This window comes from Balaenoptera ricei, chromosome 2 (assembly GCF_028023285.1).
Source record: "Balaenoptera ricei isolate mBalRic1 chromosome 2, mBalRic1.hap2, whole genome shotgun sequence".
NCBI classification, from domain to species: Eukaryota; Metazoa; Chordata; class Mammalia; order Artiodactyla; family Balaenopteridae; genus Balaenoptera; species Balaenoptera ricei.
The window spans coordinates 35502273-35519354 of NC_082640.1; the positions used below are offsets into that span (position 1 = coordinate 35502273).

Consider the following 17082-nt stretch of genomic DNA (forward strand, 5'->3'; position numbering starts at 1 on the left):
ATCTATTACTACAGGCAGAGGTGCTATGCCAAATACTTAACAATCTGCATGGCGAGGGTGCAGTCAACCAGAGCAGACGGCGGCTGTAGCAGTGGACCAGGTCTTTGCAGTGTCCCCTCGCCCAACATTGGTACACTATGAGGAGGTCAGACGGCTCCCGGCAGGAGGGTCCCAGCAGCTGGGAGACAGTCGTGGGGTTCAGGCAGAGGCTACTTACTAACCATTTGGGAAGTATTTCCCTACTTTAACAACCAGTTACAACTCTGGTGTGTAGAGTTTCAATATCAACCCTGACTATAGGCAGTGGCTCTCAAACTTTGCTGTGCATTCGAAACACCTGCTATTATTGTTTTTTAATCTCAATACCCTGGGTCCCACCTCCAGAAATTCTGACTTATGGGGAACAGCCTGGGCATCAGACTTTGTAAAAGCTCCCCAGGTGACTGAGATGGGCAGCAAAGGTTGAGAACCACTGCCCCAAAGCGTCCCACTGCATTAACTCAAAGGCAATCTGATGGGATACTACTGGTGAAGAGGGAAGGGAAAATCAGAAAGAGCATCTGTGTTTTCTGTGCAAACCCTGCCAAAGTCTTTATAACTTGCAGTGTCCTCTGTAAGGAGGAGGTAGGAGGATTTCTTTGTGGTCTCACCATCAGGAACTCTTATACTTTCCTCTGAGTAATTAGTCCATTTCCTACCCAATAAACACTGAACCGTGTAATCAACCAGGTTGCTTTTTCCAAGATAGTTATGTTATCAAGTTTAGAGCTAAATTTGTGCCCACACATAACAGAAGTGCAAAATTCAAGACATAATCCTATATTAGCCTTGTTTGTTTTCCTTTTTTATTACTCACTGGTTTCTAATTTTACTTATCTGGTTGCATTTTATGAATACTTAACTTATCAGTGGCCTATTGTTGTCACAATGCACGGTATGTATGTATGTCTATACACATACATATCCATAATATCTACATATATGTGTTTATATGCACCTATAAAGCTCTCTTTTTATTACCATTTAAAAGGATTCAGTTGAACACCCTGTCTGGTCATTGATCCCTCAGTGGTGGACAATGGGAAAGATAAATGTGCACGTGGATGGCTTTGAAACTTGTTCTTCAAAATCAGAGTTTAAGCTGGGTCAAAGTCAGACTTTTGAACTCATGCAACTGAGAGAGATGTGTGGAGACAGACTCTGAGGGCTGCTACAGATGATGCCATAGCTTGAACGTTCCTGCTCTTACTGGGAAGGTGCAGAAGCCCACATGGGGAATGCAGCACATGCCTGGCTCGATGCTTCAGGCTGGAGATGATCTGAGGCTGGTATAAGCCCACCCAGCATCTTGTGCGGAGATGGGTTCTAATTGCCATGGAGATGGTTTCTAATTACCATGGAGAAGGGTTCTAATTACATTCAGGCCCACTGGTAGCCAGACGTCCCTCAGCTGAGCTTGGGGCTTAAAGTAGATGGGACCTGACTCCTTCAAAAGCAGGCTGGGGAGTCTGCAGGTGACAGGCAGTGTTCAGCCTTGCTAAAGGGCCTGCCCGTGGCTGGCTGAGCCACACAAGCAGCTCAGAGGCTCCCTCTGGCTGCATGCCCATCTGTTGGAAGGCAGGCCCTGTGGCCCCAGCTCCATTCCCAACCAGGCCTGTTTAGCAATTACTCACGCTGGGTATGCAGCAGTTCAGTTAGCAGGTACGCCTGGGGAGGGATCTGGGATCAGGCTCTGGCAGGCTGCCAGGTCCCACGGCGTGGGCCAATTCCTCTCTTGGGACTCCGGTGAGTTCCTTTGGAGCAGTGCCTGGAGCGTGGCCTCATCAGACACAGTTCTTGGGCAAGAAACTGGTCTGGTTTCGGGTGACTGCCTCCTCCTGCATCTGGATATGCCCCCAAACTGCCACACTGGACAAGCCTGATGAGATAGAGAGTGGCCAGGCAGCGATGGCATCCTCCTGGAGGGCCTGCGGGCAGTGCGAGGGTACCAACCCATCCCTCCACTCTCCCACTGTGCTGGATAGGAGAAATGCCACATCTTTTGGCGTTTCTAGAAAACGAAAAGATCTTTCTTCTGGAGGTCCTCCTTCTGGCCTCAGTGTCAGCCTGCCCTACCCAGTAAAGGCCAGCTCTGATGCCCGAGGCTTGTTTATCGCAATTGCCTCTGCTCTTTGCCTGTTCGTGTCCGGCCCTAATTCCAGTTGTGTCCCTGCCACGACGCTAAGTCTTGGCGCCATGCCAGGTTTCTGCCCCAAGCCATCTGCGCTGGATGTTTACACTTGGTCTCACCATCACTTGACTCCTGCCACTCCCGAATGGGCTTTGGCTGCAAAGCAGCCTCTAAGCCTTCCTACTACCCTGTGGAACCCAGGCCCATCAGAATCCAGCCCTGGATGGGGCTGCTTGGTTGGTGCTGACTCCCATTGCTCCCACTGGCATGGAGGATCTCACAAGCCCCTTTGGAGCTCTATCAAGAACCCGGGCAGCTTTTTTTCAGATTCTCTTTAGGGTAGAAACACAGGTAGCTGGGAGGAGGCTACAAGGGATGCTATAGGCGGGACTGGTTAAATGGGCTGTGAAGCCCCATGAAGATTACACAGTAAGTGTCTCATCAGGCTGAAAGAACGGCTTCCACACTTGGTTCTCATGCACTTTTCAACCGAGGGTAGATGAGCTTCTGCTCACAGCACCGCACTAAAAGCTCCCAGGGAAAGGCCACCGACGGTCCCCTAGTGACAAATACAATGTCTCCCTTCAGTATTCGTACTTGACCCTTCTAGGACACGTGGCGCCCGTAATCACTCAGTTCATGGAAAAGTCTCGCCTCCCCACCATTTTTTTAAACCCTTCTTCTGGTCCTTTCCCACCACTGTTCGTTGCCAGCACGCTGCTGACTGTTGCTACCACCCCTCAGGTGTCAGTGCCTGGCCACTTCCTCCCTTTCTCTTCTTGCTCTAAACTTTTCTTTGGATGATCTTGGAGTTGTAACTAACAACTCTAGGTTGATGCCTCCCAAGTTGGTCTGTCTAACCTAGACCTTTCTCTAGAGCGCAAGACCTAATAGTCCACTGCTGACTGGAAATCTCTTCCTGCTACTTCAAGTTTAAAATATTGTAACCTAAACACTTTATCTCTGCCTCCCTAACCCATCCCAATAGTCCTCCTCTTCCTATATGCCCTAAGTTAATGGCTTCATCTTCTACCAACCTCCTCAAGGCAGATTCTAGAGTCATCTCGATTTTTCCCTGTCCACTGGCATGCTGGCCCTTCCTCTCACAGACTCACAGGTCGGTGACACTGTTACTATCCATTCCCAACTCTGCATTCAATGATGCCACGTCGGTAGCCAGAAACCAGCCATGACGGGAGTATCTACACCACAGAAATCAGCAAAGGTAACAAATGACAGCAACCTCTCCCTCCTCGCCACCCACCTTGCCCCAGAGCTGCTTGTTAAACACTGAAAAGCACACCACTGTCCTTTTCGCTCCCAACTCCAGCCAGCCATCAGGTACTTAGACGGGACATCTGAAACATTGTTAGAATGCAGCCTCACTGCTTCTATCCTCGCACTCTCTCACCTAGAGATCGTCATATCCCCTTGACTAGACTCCCTGCCTGCACTCTCATGTTTTTCCAATATATCCGTATATAAAGCACTATTGACAATAGCCAGGACATAGAAGAAACCTAAACGCCCATCAACAGAGGAATGGATAAGGAAGATGTGGTACATATATACAATGGAATATTACTCAGCCATAAAAGGAACGAAATTGTGCCAGTTGCAGAGACGTGGATGGACCTAGAGAGTGCCATACAGAGTGAAGTAAGTCAGAAAGAGAAAAACAAATATCGTATAATATCGCTTATATGTGGAATCTAGAAAAATGATACAGCCGAACTTATTTGCAAAGCAGAGACACAGACGTAGAGAACAAACGTGTGGATACCAGTGGGGGAAGGGAGGCTGCGATAAATTGAGAAACTGGGACTGACACATATACACTACTGTGTATAAAACAGATATAATAAGAACCTGCTGTATAGCACAGGGAACTCTACTCAATGCTCTGTGGTGACCTAAATGGGAAGGAAATCCAAAAAAGAGGGGATATATGTATACGTATAGCTGATTCACTTTGCTGTACAGTAGAAACGAACACAACATTGTAAAGCAACTAACTCCAATAAAAATTAATGTAAAAAATACATCTAGACAGCTGAGTAAATAAACCAAAATAAAATCTGACTATGTCACTCCTTCTTTGATAAAATCTAAACTCCTCATTATGGGGTTCAAGATGCTCTACAGCTCACCTCTCAAGCTTTCCCTTTCACCATAACCCACCTTCAACCTCAGTTCTAATCCTATGGAATTGCCAGCAGTTTCCCCAAACATACCACTCCATTTGTCATACCCCACCTTTGCCGACACTGTTCTCTTTTCCCAGATTCTCCTGTGTCCCGTGTGGGTCTGATGAATGGACACAGCTTTCAGAATTCTGCTCAAAGCTTTCTCCTTTTTGAAACTCTTCCTCACATCCCCCAGCAGTGGTGAGCACTTCTGCATCCTTTTATGATATCATTGGCACTTTATTCTCCTTATTTGTTTATATATGTCTCTCTCCTACTAGACTATGAGTTCTTAGAGACAAGAGGAAGGATCCTTTTCATTTTGTATCATAACATCTAAAACACAGTAGCACTTGATGAATGATTCCTGAAAGAATTAATAAGGAAATGCTATCCTCTGACACTGAAAACAATATATGCCCAGGCAGAGAGATCATCTCTGTCCTTAGGGCACAGCATAGTGTCTGGTACATGTAAACAAGAGTAAACAGTAAGTAAGAGTAAACAGTAAGAGAAAACTCTTACTGTTTATTGAATGAATAACAAGTGAATGACTGAGCAAAAGATAAAATAAATGTATGCTGTTGGATGCTGCAGGAGGTGACACAAGCCCAAGAGGGGTGCTGGCGAGGTAGCCCTGTGCCTGTCTGGGTTTCCAAGGGCTACAGCTATGTCAGGCAGGCAGGGGTGGGTGTTACTGGAATCTGAGAAGGCATAGAGGAAGAGTAGAAGCTCTCTATAATGAGAGCTGAAGAGGCAGACGCTGGGCTGGTACAAGGAGGAAGACCAAGAGCTGGAGAGAAGCGAGTGGGTTTGAGATAACCTGGGAAGGGTATGAGGCATATGTTTCTTGACATTTTCATCATATAGTACACGCCTGGGTGCCTCCCCTCCCTCAAAAAAAATTTTTTTTTCGCCGCACCATGTGGCATGTGGGATCTTAGTTCTCTGACCAGGGATCGAACCGACGTCCCCTGCAGTGGACACGTGGAGTCTTACCACTGGACCGCCAGGGAAGTCCTCCAACTATTTTGATGTCAGTACTTGGGTGAAAAATAAGAATTCTTCACCAAAGCTTGGGAACCTTTAAAACCAGGAGCCGTAATTGAAAAAAATCTAAACTCAAACACTGTATTCCTATTATCTTTTGTTTTCTTTAGATGCCTGATTGGAAGCCAAGACGGGTAGGCTTTTAATAGCAATCTGAGGATGATCCAAGCCTGACATATTTGAAAAGCATGTCTTTGGGTACAACTCATTATGATAAGTGCTTTGGGGGCCTACACGGAAAAACTGTCCAGAGCTACTGTCTAGCTACCCCATATAAACTTATACCCTAGTAAGCCAGAAGACACAATACTAGTTACTCTGTTACATTTTATCCTATCTTAAAGCTATAATAGGAATTAGAGGAAAGTGGTAATGACATTAAAAATAACTAATACTTTTGAGCCTATAGTATGTGCCCGGCACTGTTTCTAAGCACTTTCTAGGCATTAATTCTCAAAACAATTCCATGAGGTAGGTACAACTACTATTCCCATTTTATAGATGAAAAACTGAGACTCAGAGAGATTAAATAACCTGCCCAATGTCACATGATGAGATACTGATAGAAATGAGATTTGAACCCAAGTTGGCTTAACCACAATGCCATATTACTCTTCAGAGATTAAGTGCAACTGAGAAAGATTACTGGGGAAGGTAGGGTTTGTACTGGTCCTTCAAGAATGGGAAGAATGTCAGTTGCTAGATATGGCGGAGGGAAGAATTTAAGCAAGGGGTAAAAGCTGGAGGTGGGAGAATGCAGGGAAGGTCTGGGGAGAAGCAGGCAGGGGGTATAACTGGACTGTATGGTGCACCGCTGGCCTCTAGGGGGAGCTCAAGACATCTTGCCTCCACCCCCCCACCCCACCCCCCCCCCCCCCGCCCTCCACCCCACTGCACATTAAAAGGGTCAAAATGAGGAGCAAGAAGATTCTCTCCTCCATAGAGAATGGGTTTTACTTAAACTCAAGGCACCGATTAGGACACATTTCTAGAAGTGGAGCCTTGAAAGGGAATAAAGATCACAGCATAGTTGGGCTTGATCTTTCTTGTCTTCACACCTCTTCCGTAACTGAGGGATTAGGCCTATAAAGAAGACCATCCTTTTCCAGTCTGGTGAGCAAAGGGGGTGGATGTGACATGAAGGAGAGAGGACAGTCAGAATAGTGGAATAAAAGATGAGTTTATCCACAGAGAAATGGGAACTTGGGGCCAGTAGAGTGGTTACGAAATAGCTGCTATGATGAATTTCTTGGGAATTCTTAGGAATAGGAAAAACACCCACACATTATTGCCCAGGTAAATCAGATAGCATGAATATGAAGTATGTCTAATCAGGATGGTGATATTATTTTCTTCAGCAAATCCCAGTAGCTCAGGTCAGGGAACTAAAGAACAAGCAAATAAAAATCACCTAAAAGGTGATGTCGTCCTAATTGCTTTGAGACATGACATTATGGATTCTTTTAAAGGAGATTTCACAAAGTACCTAAGCCTGCGTGTGATCTGAAGTGGTAGGTCAGAAAGTATGTATGACAAGAGATGTTCAGTTTATATCTAGAAAGATGGAATTCTCCTTGAATTGACATGGTGAAATGCATTGATTTGTACACTGTTAAAAATATTATGTATGCACATTTGTTAAATATGCATGCAAACCGATCTTTGTATAATGTTTGTTCTTTGTGTTATTTTGATTAAAATATAAAAGAGGTTTCTTAGGTTTTAAAATCATGTGGATGTGATAAATTACCATGCTTTATTATCTGAAACAGTCAACTCTGTGAAATAGGAGCCCTACTCAGCTGTTATCTGATCTGTGATACAAGACAAAATCATTAATTCCTTTACATCCCCTTGTTCTCTCAACTTATCCTGTGTGTTATCATTTATATACATGGTTGTAGTTAAAGTTAAAAATGATGACACAGTAAAAAAAGATCACCTAAAAGGTAACCCACCAGAGTTGAAGATGAGCAGGGTGATTGAGGTAGTGGGTTAAGGAAGGGCATAGTGATCTGACTCTAGAATTGGTTAAGTGAGTGATGAGGAAAGGCCAGCCAATAGGAGTGGTTTCTAGTGCAAGAGCAGGAAGTTTGGGGACAACAGGGAAGGAAGAACCAGAGGTCACAGTGAAGCATTAACTAAATAAGCAGGGGCCAGGTGGGGAACAGTAGAAGAGCAGGAAGCTATTTAAGTACCAAGAAATGAGGAAGTCTATGGTGTCACCCTGCCAAGGGGATGGCTGTCAGTGAAATTGACCATGTTGGGAAATTGGGCTATCAGGGTGTGAGAAAGTCATCCGCATGGATGCTGGTTGTCCTAGGTGTTGGCAGATGTTGGAGAGGAAGAATGGACCTGGTGGTGGGGTGTCCTGGCGAAAGGTAGAAAGGATGCTGGAGGTCGGCACACAATGCATTTGAAGGTGGGACGAGGGCGGTGTACATGCTTAGTGTGTGATGACAGAGGGAAAATGGTGCAGAGGCAGGAGGGGTAGGGAGGATGGGTCTGCGCCAAGCTCATCCCTCGGCTCTGATACGGTGGTGGGGTGAAGAGGATGCCATAGGAGCGTGCAGAGGGAGAAGCCAAATTTATGCAAGCCAGGGCCATTGATCCAAGGTGATGGCATCAGGCCAGGCTACGGCTGAAGTGGAGGCCCAGCTCGGGGTGACTTGTCTGTGCTGGGAGCATGCAATCCTGTCTCTTGTCTGCTTCCATGACCTGCATGTTGGCAAGCTAGAGAATGAGATAGGGTCAAGGGGAAATATGACTGTCTTTTTTTCCTGCTTTTTTTTCTCCCTAAAACTTATCCTTTTACTCTGCTTTCTACCACATGCCATAATAATTTACAATTTCATCTTCTACCACATTGCATGCCCTAATAACCACGATGTATTCCCACATGTTATTCTGTTATTATTTTAGAGGAAGCTGCCAGAATTTAATTTCACTCTCCTCTAAGACAGTTTATGGTCCAGCCACATTGCTACGCAACCATCCACAATTAATAAAAATCAGGTAGGTAAGCAGCTTGAAGCATGACACTGTGCCACACGCCACAGACATTCTTGAATTCCAGGATACGATAAAACTTGGGATCTCGAATTTTTGGAATCTCAAGATTTTGAAAACTTGTTCTCAAAGTATTCCCAGGGAAAAAAAATTAATGTTGTCTATGAATCACCACAGAGAGGTGGCTAAGAACATGGGCTCAGGAATCAGACAGATTTGTGGTCAAAGAGGCCAAGAGGCCCAACTGGCAGCTACAGATCCTTGGTCAAATCTCGGACCTTCTCTACGTCTTGGATTCCTCATCTCTCAATGGGGATAATACCTGGCTCACAATGTTGCTGGGGACTAAATAAGACAGTGCAATAATGCCTGCAAGGAACTCCACAGAGTAAGTGCTCAATAAATGCCATGAATGCTATGACATTTTTTAAAGTTACTATCGTTTTTCTTACTTGGTAAGTTTCTTCAGGAAAGTTGCTGGTAAATTTAGTAGTATATATACATACATATACGTACATACATATATGTACGTATATGTATGTATATACACAAGATGCATTTGTTAAGCAGGTGGATACTTCTTCAAACTGACTTTTCTTAGAGCTGTATCTTGGTCTTCAACATTATACCATTTGCCGCTTATAACAATCCTGAATTCTGCTTTATTTGCTTTACCTACAGATTAGAAACGTGTTGCTCTATGGAAGATGAAGCCACTTGGGGAGAGGAACAGAATCGGCATATCTGGTGAAGCGCGGACTTTCCATACTTACTCCTGCACACAGGCATTCGGCAAGATCTCACAAGAGGGGGCCCAGGAAGATGCCTGCACACGGTCTCACTGAGGGGGACACGCCGGCCTTTGGCCGTCAGCCTTTGGCATACCTGCTGTCTCCGCTGGGTTCCAACACCACAACTGACAGAACACTGTAATGAGAATTGGGCGACAGAGTCAAACGGAGTGTGAGCAGACATATCCCCCGCAGCAACAGCGACGTCTCCTACGGTGAAACAGGAGGGGTGTTATGTATGGGTGCACCAATAAGTAAGCATTTCCTAGGCTTGAACATCTTTTAGGAGATGGAGATTTTCCCTCACCCCACCACTCCCCATCACTCCCCTCCCCTCCCCTCTGCCTTTTCTTTTCTCTCTTCCCTTCTTCCCTCCCTTCCTTCCTTCCTTCCTCCTTACTATCTTCTTTCTTTCTTTCTTTCTGAGATAGTAACTAATTTCTAGTAATTTATTGTCGTGCGGTTTTATGGTCTTGTAATTGATGTCTAATTTATTTTTTAGATGTCTAATCTAATTTATTTTAATTTATTTTTTAGCTATTTATTAATATAGTAGGATGACTTTGCTTTTTAAAAAATGACATAATATAGACAATAATATGGTATTAACTTTGTATGGTGACTAGAATTATTGTGGTGATCTTTTCATAACGTATACAAACATTGAATCACTATGTTGTACACCTGAAACGAATATAATATTATATGTCAATTATAGTTCAATAAAAAAATTAAAATTAAAAAATGACATACACCCATGATCAAGAATTCAAGGAGGAGAAAAGTATAAAAGGAAAGTTTTCGTTTTAAAAAACACCCAAACTGCTCTACGTAAAAGAACATTAGTATTTGATAATCAATGTGTCTATAACATTGATATTTGGTAGTCATAATTACATGTGTACATGCAATTTTAATTTAAAATTTTAGCAATTTTATTAGGTATATTAGAAAAAAATTAACTAAAATAAGATTAAAAGAGTTGCTGAATGGCGGATTTTTTTCCACTATTAAGTGATTAATTCCCAAAAGAACTCTCCAAAGGTAAGAAAGAAGATGAAAGAAACCAACAAGAGGCTTGGGTAGTTATTTTTACTGACATATTTTGACTTAACGAGAGTATCTGGTAAGCACATTTACATTTCCTCTCACCCATCTCTCCTCTGCAAACATTCAATTTGCTTTTGTTAAATTATTTAGCTAACGTCAAGATTTTCTGATATTTACGTTCTGTTCTGAGATGCAATTGCTGGTTGATTACTCTTAATTCTGTGCTTAAGTGAATTTACGATTCATCTTCCATCTTTTTTCACCAGCATCTGTGCCTTCCTGGATTTTTTATTTTTAGTCATCTTGGTGCTTCATCATGGCCCTGCAAGTTTTTCGAGACGGGCTTATGGGTACGTATGCTCTGACTGCCTCTCTTGCCTTTCCACATGAAGAACAAACAAGATGAAGAGAAAATACTTGGGTCATACTTCCTTTCCTTTTGAATTGTGCAGACACTGCTTCACTGTCTTCTTGCATCTAATGCTACTGTGAAGGTGTAGGAGGCCAAGCAGGGAATTTTTGTTGTTTATTTGTTTGCCTTTTATGCTCAGAGGCCTTTGGCTCCTTTCTTTACCAATGAAGTTCAGCACCTAAGCAGGCTATGTCTTAGTGGGTCATACTTTAGTGGCACGTGGTATACCATTATGACTTGCAAATTAAAGCTTTTATTAAAGGAAACTAATTCCCCTTAATTATCTCTGAATATTTTTCTGTTTCATTTGTTTTGTTCTTCTCACAAATACCAATTACACTTATGTCTAATCTCCTCTCTCTGCCTTTCCATATCCATCATTGCCTCTGAAAACCAATTTTACACCTTACTCTTTTTCATATCATTTTATATGAGTTATTCCAGCTTGTATACCATAGCTCTCTGTTTCCGGTCGTTTTAATTACTTTTTGTTGCTTGTAAAGTAACTTTTACGTCTGCTGTCTAAAGTTCTTCTTTTCACTTTTTTTTCCCTGACTATTCCAAGTTGTCTTTTCATCTCCTTCTGTTGACTCATAATCTCTTTCTGAACTCAAACCTCATTTTAAAGCCACTTTCCTCCCAGACATCATGACTATAATTTCCTTGGGAATATGGAGCCTATTTTTCAGAAATTTTCTCTGGGTAACACCTTGTGATACTATGCTGTTCATGTGACTCTTGCTTCCTGTTCCTTTCCCCACACCTTAACTTCTTTCTTCCCCTTCAATTTTTTTCTCCCAGTTTTGATGCATAGTTTTTATGCCGGAACTTTTTAAATGCAGCTGGCTGTTTGTGAACACCAAGGGTTTGGGGAATGAGCTAGGGCATTTCCATAAGTTTGCTGTCTTCAACAGTCTGTCACCAAATTTTTATTTCCTTTGCCCATATATCTCTTCAGATTTTGGCATTGGAAGGGTCGGTGTGACTCAGGGAACAGCCTCTTAAGTAACTCATTCACTGTGTAATCATCCAGCAATTGCTGCCCTTCTTCCTTCACACCACTCCATTTCTGCAGCCTTCCTTGGCTGGGAAGCCTAAACATGTGGCTTCTCCTGCAGCTCCATCTCCCCCACGGCTCTGCAGGGACAATCACGGTGTTTTCAGGGTCAGCGCATGGTCCCCCATCTAGTGTCTGTAATCAAAGAACCGTTGAGTAGGCCTTTCAGGACCATCACACTTACTCCTAGGGAAATCTATATCCTGCTCGTGCCTGAGGAAATCTTTGTCAGCCCTCAGCCTTCCCTCTCTCATTTTGGTCCAGATTTTACAGTCTTTGGCAGGTGTGTCTCAAAATTGATAGTTTGGGCTTGTGGCCATTTCATTGTTCATTAAAGACAGGATGTTCCCGCTCTTTCATTCTCTTTGTGGGTTTTTTGTTGGGTTTCACAGAGGGGAATGGAATTTTTTTAAATGCCTTTATTGTCCTCTTTAACAGAAAGCCCAAATTATTAATAGTTTTTCAGTACAGAGGGAAGCTTTTTGTAAGCTTTTGAACAAATAATTAAAAATTACCATTTAGCAACTTATGATGTATTTTTTTAACATGTCAAATCATCATCTAGGAGTTTTCCATATAATATAAAAACAGTAGTTACATAATTGCCAATCACCACTCATAAGCCATTTCTCATGATCAGTATTTGACTTTTTCTCCCCATTATGAATGGGAAGACCATCTGTAAACCCCTCTTCTGGATGGAGGTCTTAGTGACCTTGCATCTGCTAAGTTCAAGGTTAGCATGCCATTAGAGAAGGTTCACAGCTGAGACAGCAGAGATGACAGGACCAGTGCCATTAATTATGACTCACAAAACAGCAACTTTATGCCAAAGCTTCTATGATTTATTCCATAGAAATATGGTAGATTCCTCTGGAAGAGCTCATGGGAACAACATACCCTGAGTTCTTGTAAATTTGGAACTATTTGTCTGCGACCTTCAAACTTGAAGATCAGTTGGGCAGGACAGAAAATCCTTGGTTCACATTTCCTCTTTTAGTACATTAAAGATGTTGCTTCATTGTTTTCTACTATGAAGTGGTATTGTTGCAAAGTCTGATGCTAACCTGATTTTCTTTCCCTAGTAAGTGACTTGGTCCTTTTGCCTAGAAACACTAACACATTATTCTTTAATCTTTAATATCCAGTATCTTTAGTAGAGTATGTCTTGATATTGACTGTTCTGGGTCAATTTTCCCAGGTATATGGTGTGCCCTTTCAGTGTGGTGCTTGGAATCTTTTATTTATAGTTTTGTTCTGTTACATTGTTTCGGTTTTCTTTTCTCGGGACTCCAATCGGGTCTCATCCTTTAGACCAAACTCTAAAGCTGCATTTTCTACAACACTTTCCTGGGACTCAGGCAGACTCAGATGTTTCCCCTCAATTTTCACTTATTTCTGTAGATGGGACAACTTTATTGGACTTTATATACAATTTTTTTCATCGGTCTGCCTCATTCAACTGTGAGCTCATTGAAGACTGTATTCTTGATTGTCTCAGATTCCTGGTACCTGGAGTAATCAATCATAGCAGTGCTCAGGAAATGACTGTGAAGATGCTGAGCTGTTGGCAATAGGCATACTCAATTTAGAAGAAGCTTCTACAAGTCTATTTATTTCAGTCAACAAGTAAGAGCATTTCTATCCTAAGTACCTGTCTTATCAATAAGCTGAAACTGTCTTGTTGATAAGATAGTGTGTGTGTGTGTGTGTGTGTGTGTGTGTGTGTGAATATCCCTTTCATGCAGTTGTGTACTAGTAAATGTTTCACAACAGGTTCATGGAAAAGAGGGCCCTGATTGTAACATTTGCCAATTTCTATGGTGTAAATATTCCCATCAGGGCTGATTTCAAGCTGTCGTCCAAATGTCATTGAATACAAGGTAGGAAGAGATCACAATTGGTTCTCAAAAGCTAGTATGAACTGGCTCCAACACACTACTGCCTTCCTGAGTCATAATTAATAAATCTATTGAAAACTGGAAAGCCATATTTGGAAATCCATGTGTCCTGGACATATCTTGAGCTGTACTTTGTAAAATGTCTCATGTATAGAGATCTTTCCCTTTTTACTTAGCATATGGACATATTTCAAGAATTGAAGAGTTGGCAGGTATTCAACTAACTGAATTCAGGTAACTGAATACAGGAGGCAAAGTCAGAGATGATCAGAAGTGTTGGAAAGATGCTGGTGCACTGAGGACAGGAAGTAGGTGGGGGAGCTGGTTGGGAATGAAGAGGGTGTCCCTTTGCCTTCCCATAATGAGGATATATCCTACTTGGGGAGCTAAGGACAGGTACTGAAGAGAAAGTCAGAAACTGTTCCTGGAGACAGAGAGTCACCTATAGATGTCAGAGAAGAAGTCCCACCACAGAATCATCGATGGAGGAAAAATGCAGTGATAAAAATCAAAGGGTCAAATACTGAGCTTTTTGGAGATTTGGAAGAAGGCAAACCAATAGAAAAGATGCAGTCAGGTAATTAGGAAAAATAAATAACACCAAGAAACACCCTGAAGGAGAATGATGAAAGTGGACAAAATGGCCAAATGCTCCATCGAAGTAGAGAGAACAAAGAATGAGGAGAGGCTACTGGATTTCAGTCAAAGGAATAGGGTCACAAAACAGTCCACAAGGGGTATGTGGATTGCAGAAATCCACCTTTAGGGAAGACTGCCCCATATAAGTGTCGATGCTCCTTTTTTTTTTTCAAATTTATTTATTTATGTAATTTATTTATTTTTGGCTGCGTTGGGTCTTCGTTGCTACACGCGGACTTTCTCACTAGTTGCGGCAAGCAGGGGCTACCCTTCAAAGGTTGCAGTGCACGGGCTTCTCATTGCGGTGGCTTCTCCTTTTGTGGAGCACGGGCTCCAGGCGTGTGGGCTTCAGCAATTGTGGCACACAGGCTCGGTAGTTGTGGCTCGCAGGCCCTAGAGTACAGGCTCAGTAGTTGTGGTGCACGGGCTTAGCTGCCTTGTGGCATGTGGGATATTCCTGGACCAGGGCTCGAACCTGTGTCCCCTGAATTGGCAGGCAGATTCTCAACCACTGTACCACCAGGGAAGCCAATGCTCCTTTTTGGTAACTAGAAAAGCAGTGTAAGAATTGAAGGTTCCTTTCTGCCTAAAACTGGGTTCAGATCTAAGGAAATCAAGGAAAAGGAATGAGCCAATGAATGAACAAAGCCCAAACATGCCATGAATAGAGCTAGTGTCAGGGAGAAGAGTATTCCAGCTGCAGCCTGAGAGTCCTGGCTCGGCGAAAAGCAGAAATTCTGGCGTGGCTTTTCAGTCTTTCTGAGTTCAGGGGTAGTGGCCAGTTCCAATGTGGAAGGGCCTCATCCAGAACCACAAGATGGACGGCTGCCCTGGAATGAGCCATCCCATGCCAGAGGGACGAGCCTGGCAAAAAGCTTTAGGGACGGTGGCAATTTGGCATCAGAGTCTCTGCCAAAACAAAGCAACTCAGAAATGAGAGAAAATTTCAACCATCAAGAGAAGAGCTGAATTCCGTAGGAAACACAAACTGCTGGGCGAAACGTGGGCCTAACTGGACCCAAGTCTGAACGCTGGCTCTGCCTTCCTGTGCACGTGGGCACACCTGCTCCTCCTCCCAGATGCAGGTGTCCTGGAGATGTGGCCTTGGCTAGGAGCAGGAAGATGTCTTGACTGTGCTTGGGCTGACCTCTTGGAGTGTGCACAAGCTTGCTCTCGCCTTGGTGAATGGTTGCCTAGGAAACTGATCTGCCTCAGGTCCAGCCCAGCTCACGTGGCTAACCTCTTCTGTCTCCTCTTCTTTCTTCCAGCAGAATCTCTTCCAATGAATGATTTTCCTGTCCTCTGTTAGCTGGCCTGAGCTTTACTACAGCTCACTACTTCAACACCATTTTGCATTTCCCCTGTCTTTGCAAAGGCTCTTGAGGAAGAGTATTTACCTGCTTAGAGGTCTATAGGGCCCAAGGACCTGTCAGCAATCTCATGGCCACTGGCCTCAAGGACACTATAGGCCAGATGAGAAGACCATGTGGATGCTCAGGAAGTAGCTCCCCATTAAAACGCAATAAAAAAACCCCTGGGGTCATCATGAGTTAAAGCTGGGAAATGCTGTATGATTTTAGGGAGTGGAAGACTTCACAGAGGAGGGAAGCTTAGAGCTGGGCCCAGGATTTGAGGGTAACAACAAGAGCAAAGACACAAGGCAAGCCTGAGTATACGTGGTAAAGGGTGTTAATTTAGTGAAACATACCCAGCAACTACAAATTCTGTTATTCACAGAGGGAATGGACAGGAGAGGAAAGCAAGGATGTCAGCCCCAGCCTCTCCTCTAAAAGGCTAGTGAGAAGAGTTTGTTCAGGAGGTAGGATGGAACTGTGAAGGCCTCTTTTTTCTCAGAGGAAATAAGAAAAGAGATGAGGAGGGTGTGGTATTTTAGAGCACAGCAGGGGTTCTAGGTGCTCCCGGGCTGCCTCCAGAAACAAGGTGCCCACCACCTCCGCTCACGCCTTGTCTTTCCCTTTTCCTGCCTCTTCCTCTTGGGTTAGGGCAGCACTTGCTCAAAGAAGTTATTTCCCAGAGCCATCCCTACTTTGGACACATTGAAGGGCTAAGCAACCCTCCCAAGGATGAGGGGCAGGTAGGGAAATGCTTCTCAAATGGTAATGTGCCTGACAACACCTGGGGATCTTGTTCAAATGCAGATTCTGACTCCTTAGGTCAGGGTGGGACTTGAGATCCTCATCTCTTACAAGTTCCCAGCTTCTAAAAAGATGCCCATTTGGCTGGTCCCTGTGTCACACTGAGTGTAGTAAGGTGACCAAGCATTCACGATGCCAAGACTTCTCTCCACAAATGTGTGGCTATCCCCTCCCTGAAGTTCTGCCCCTAACCTTATGGAGACAGTAACCGGAAGCATTTAATGAGGGTTTGGGGAAACATTTAGGTAGACCCTCAGTGACCTGGATGAGGACCATGACTTGTGGCTTGTCAGTTAAGACAGTTTATACATACTAGTACTTAATTGAGCTAGACAGTTAAAACAGGAAAAATATAAAACGGTAGAACATGCAGATAAAAGTACTGTCAATCCAACCTATGCCAGAAGGATGCTCAGGGGGATGGGAAGGGTCCACTCTGTTCGGTGTTTCCACACCTAATATCTCATGTTATCCTCAGAACAACCATTGTGTTAAAAGAAAGGAAAATGGAGGCTCACACAGGTTAAGGATATGGAACGAGGTCACTTGCAGGCATTAAAGCTTGTAGGTTCCATCATGGGTCTGTTTGGCTCAAAAGCTCTTGTTCTTGCATGAGAGACATGAGTGTACACAGTTTATACTAAACTTGGGTCACACAAAC

At 43.6% G+C, this 17082-nt stretch overlaps 1 protein-coding gene across 6 annotated transcripts in view; it reads right to left on the bottom strand.

Annotated features, from left to right (window-relative positions):
• The window catches only part of ADAMTSL3 (ADAMTS like 3), a 366780-nt gene that overhangs the window by 72985 nt on the left and 276713 nt on the right, over positions 1-17082 (bottom strand). For all 6 annotated transcript variants that reach the window (XM_059912342.1, XM_059912338.1, XM_059912341.1 and 3 more), the window contains exon 20: positions 9189-9342. In XM_059912342.1, the coding sequence (XP_059768325.1) occupies positions 9189-9342 (154 nt within the window). The remainder of the gene's footprint in view (positions 1-9188; positions 9343-17082) is intronic.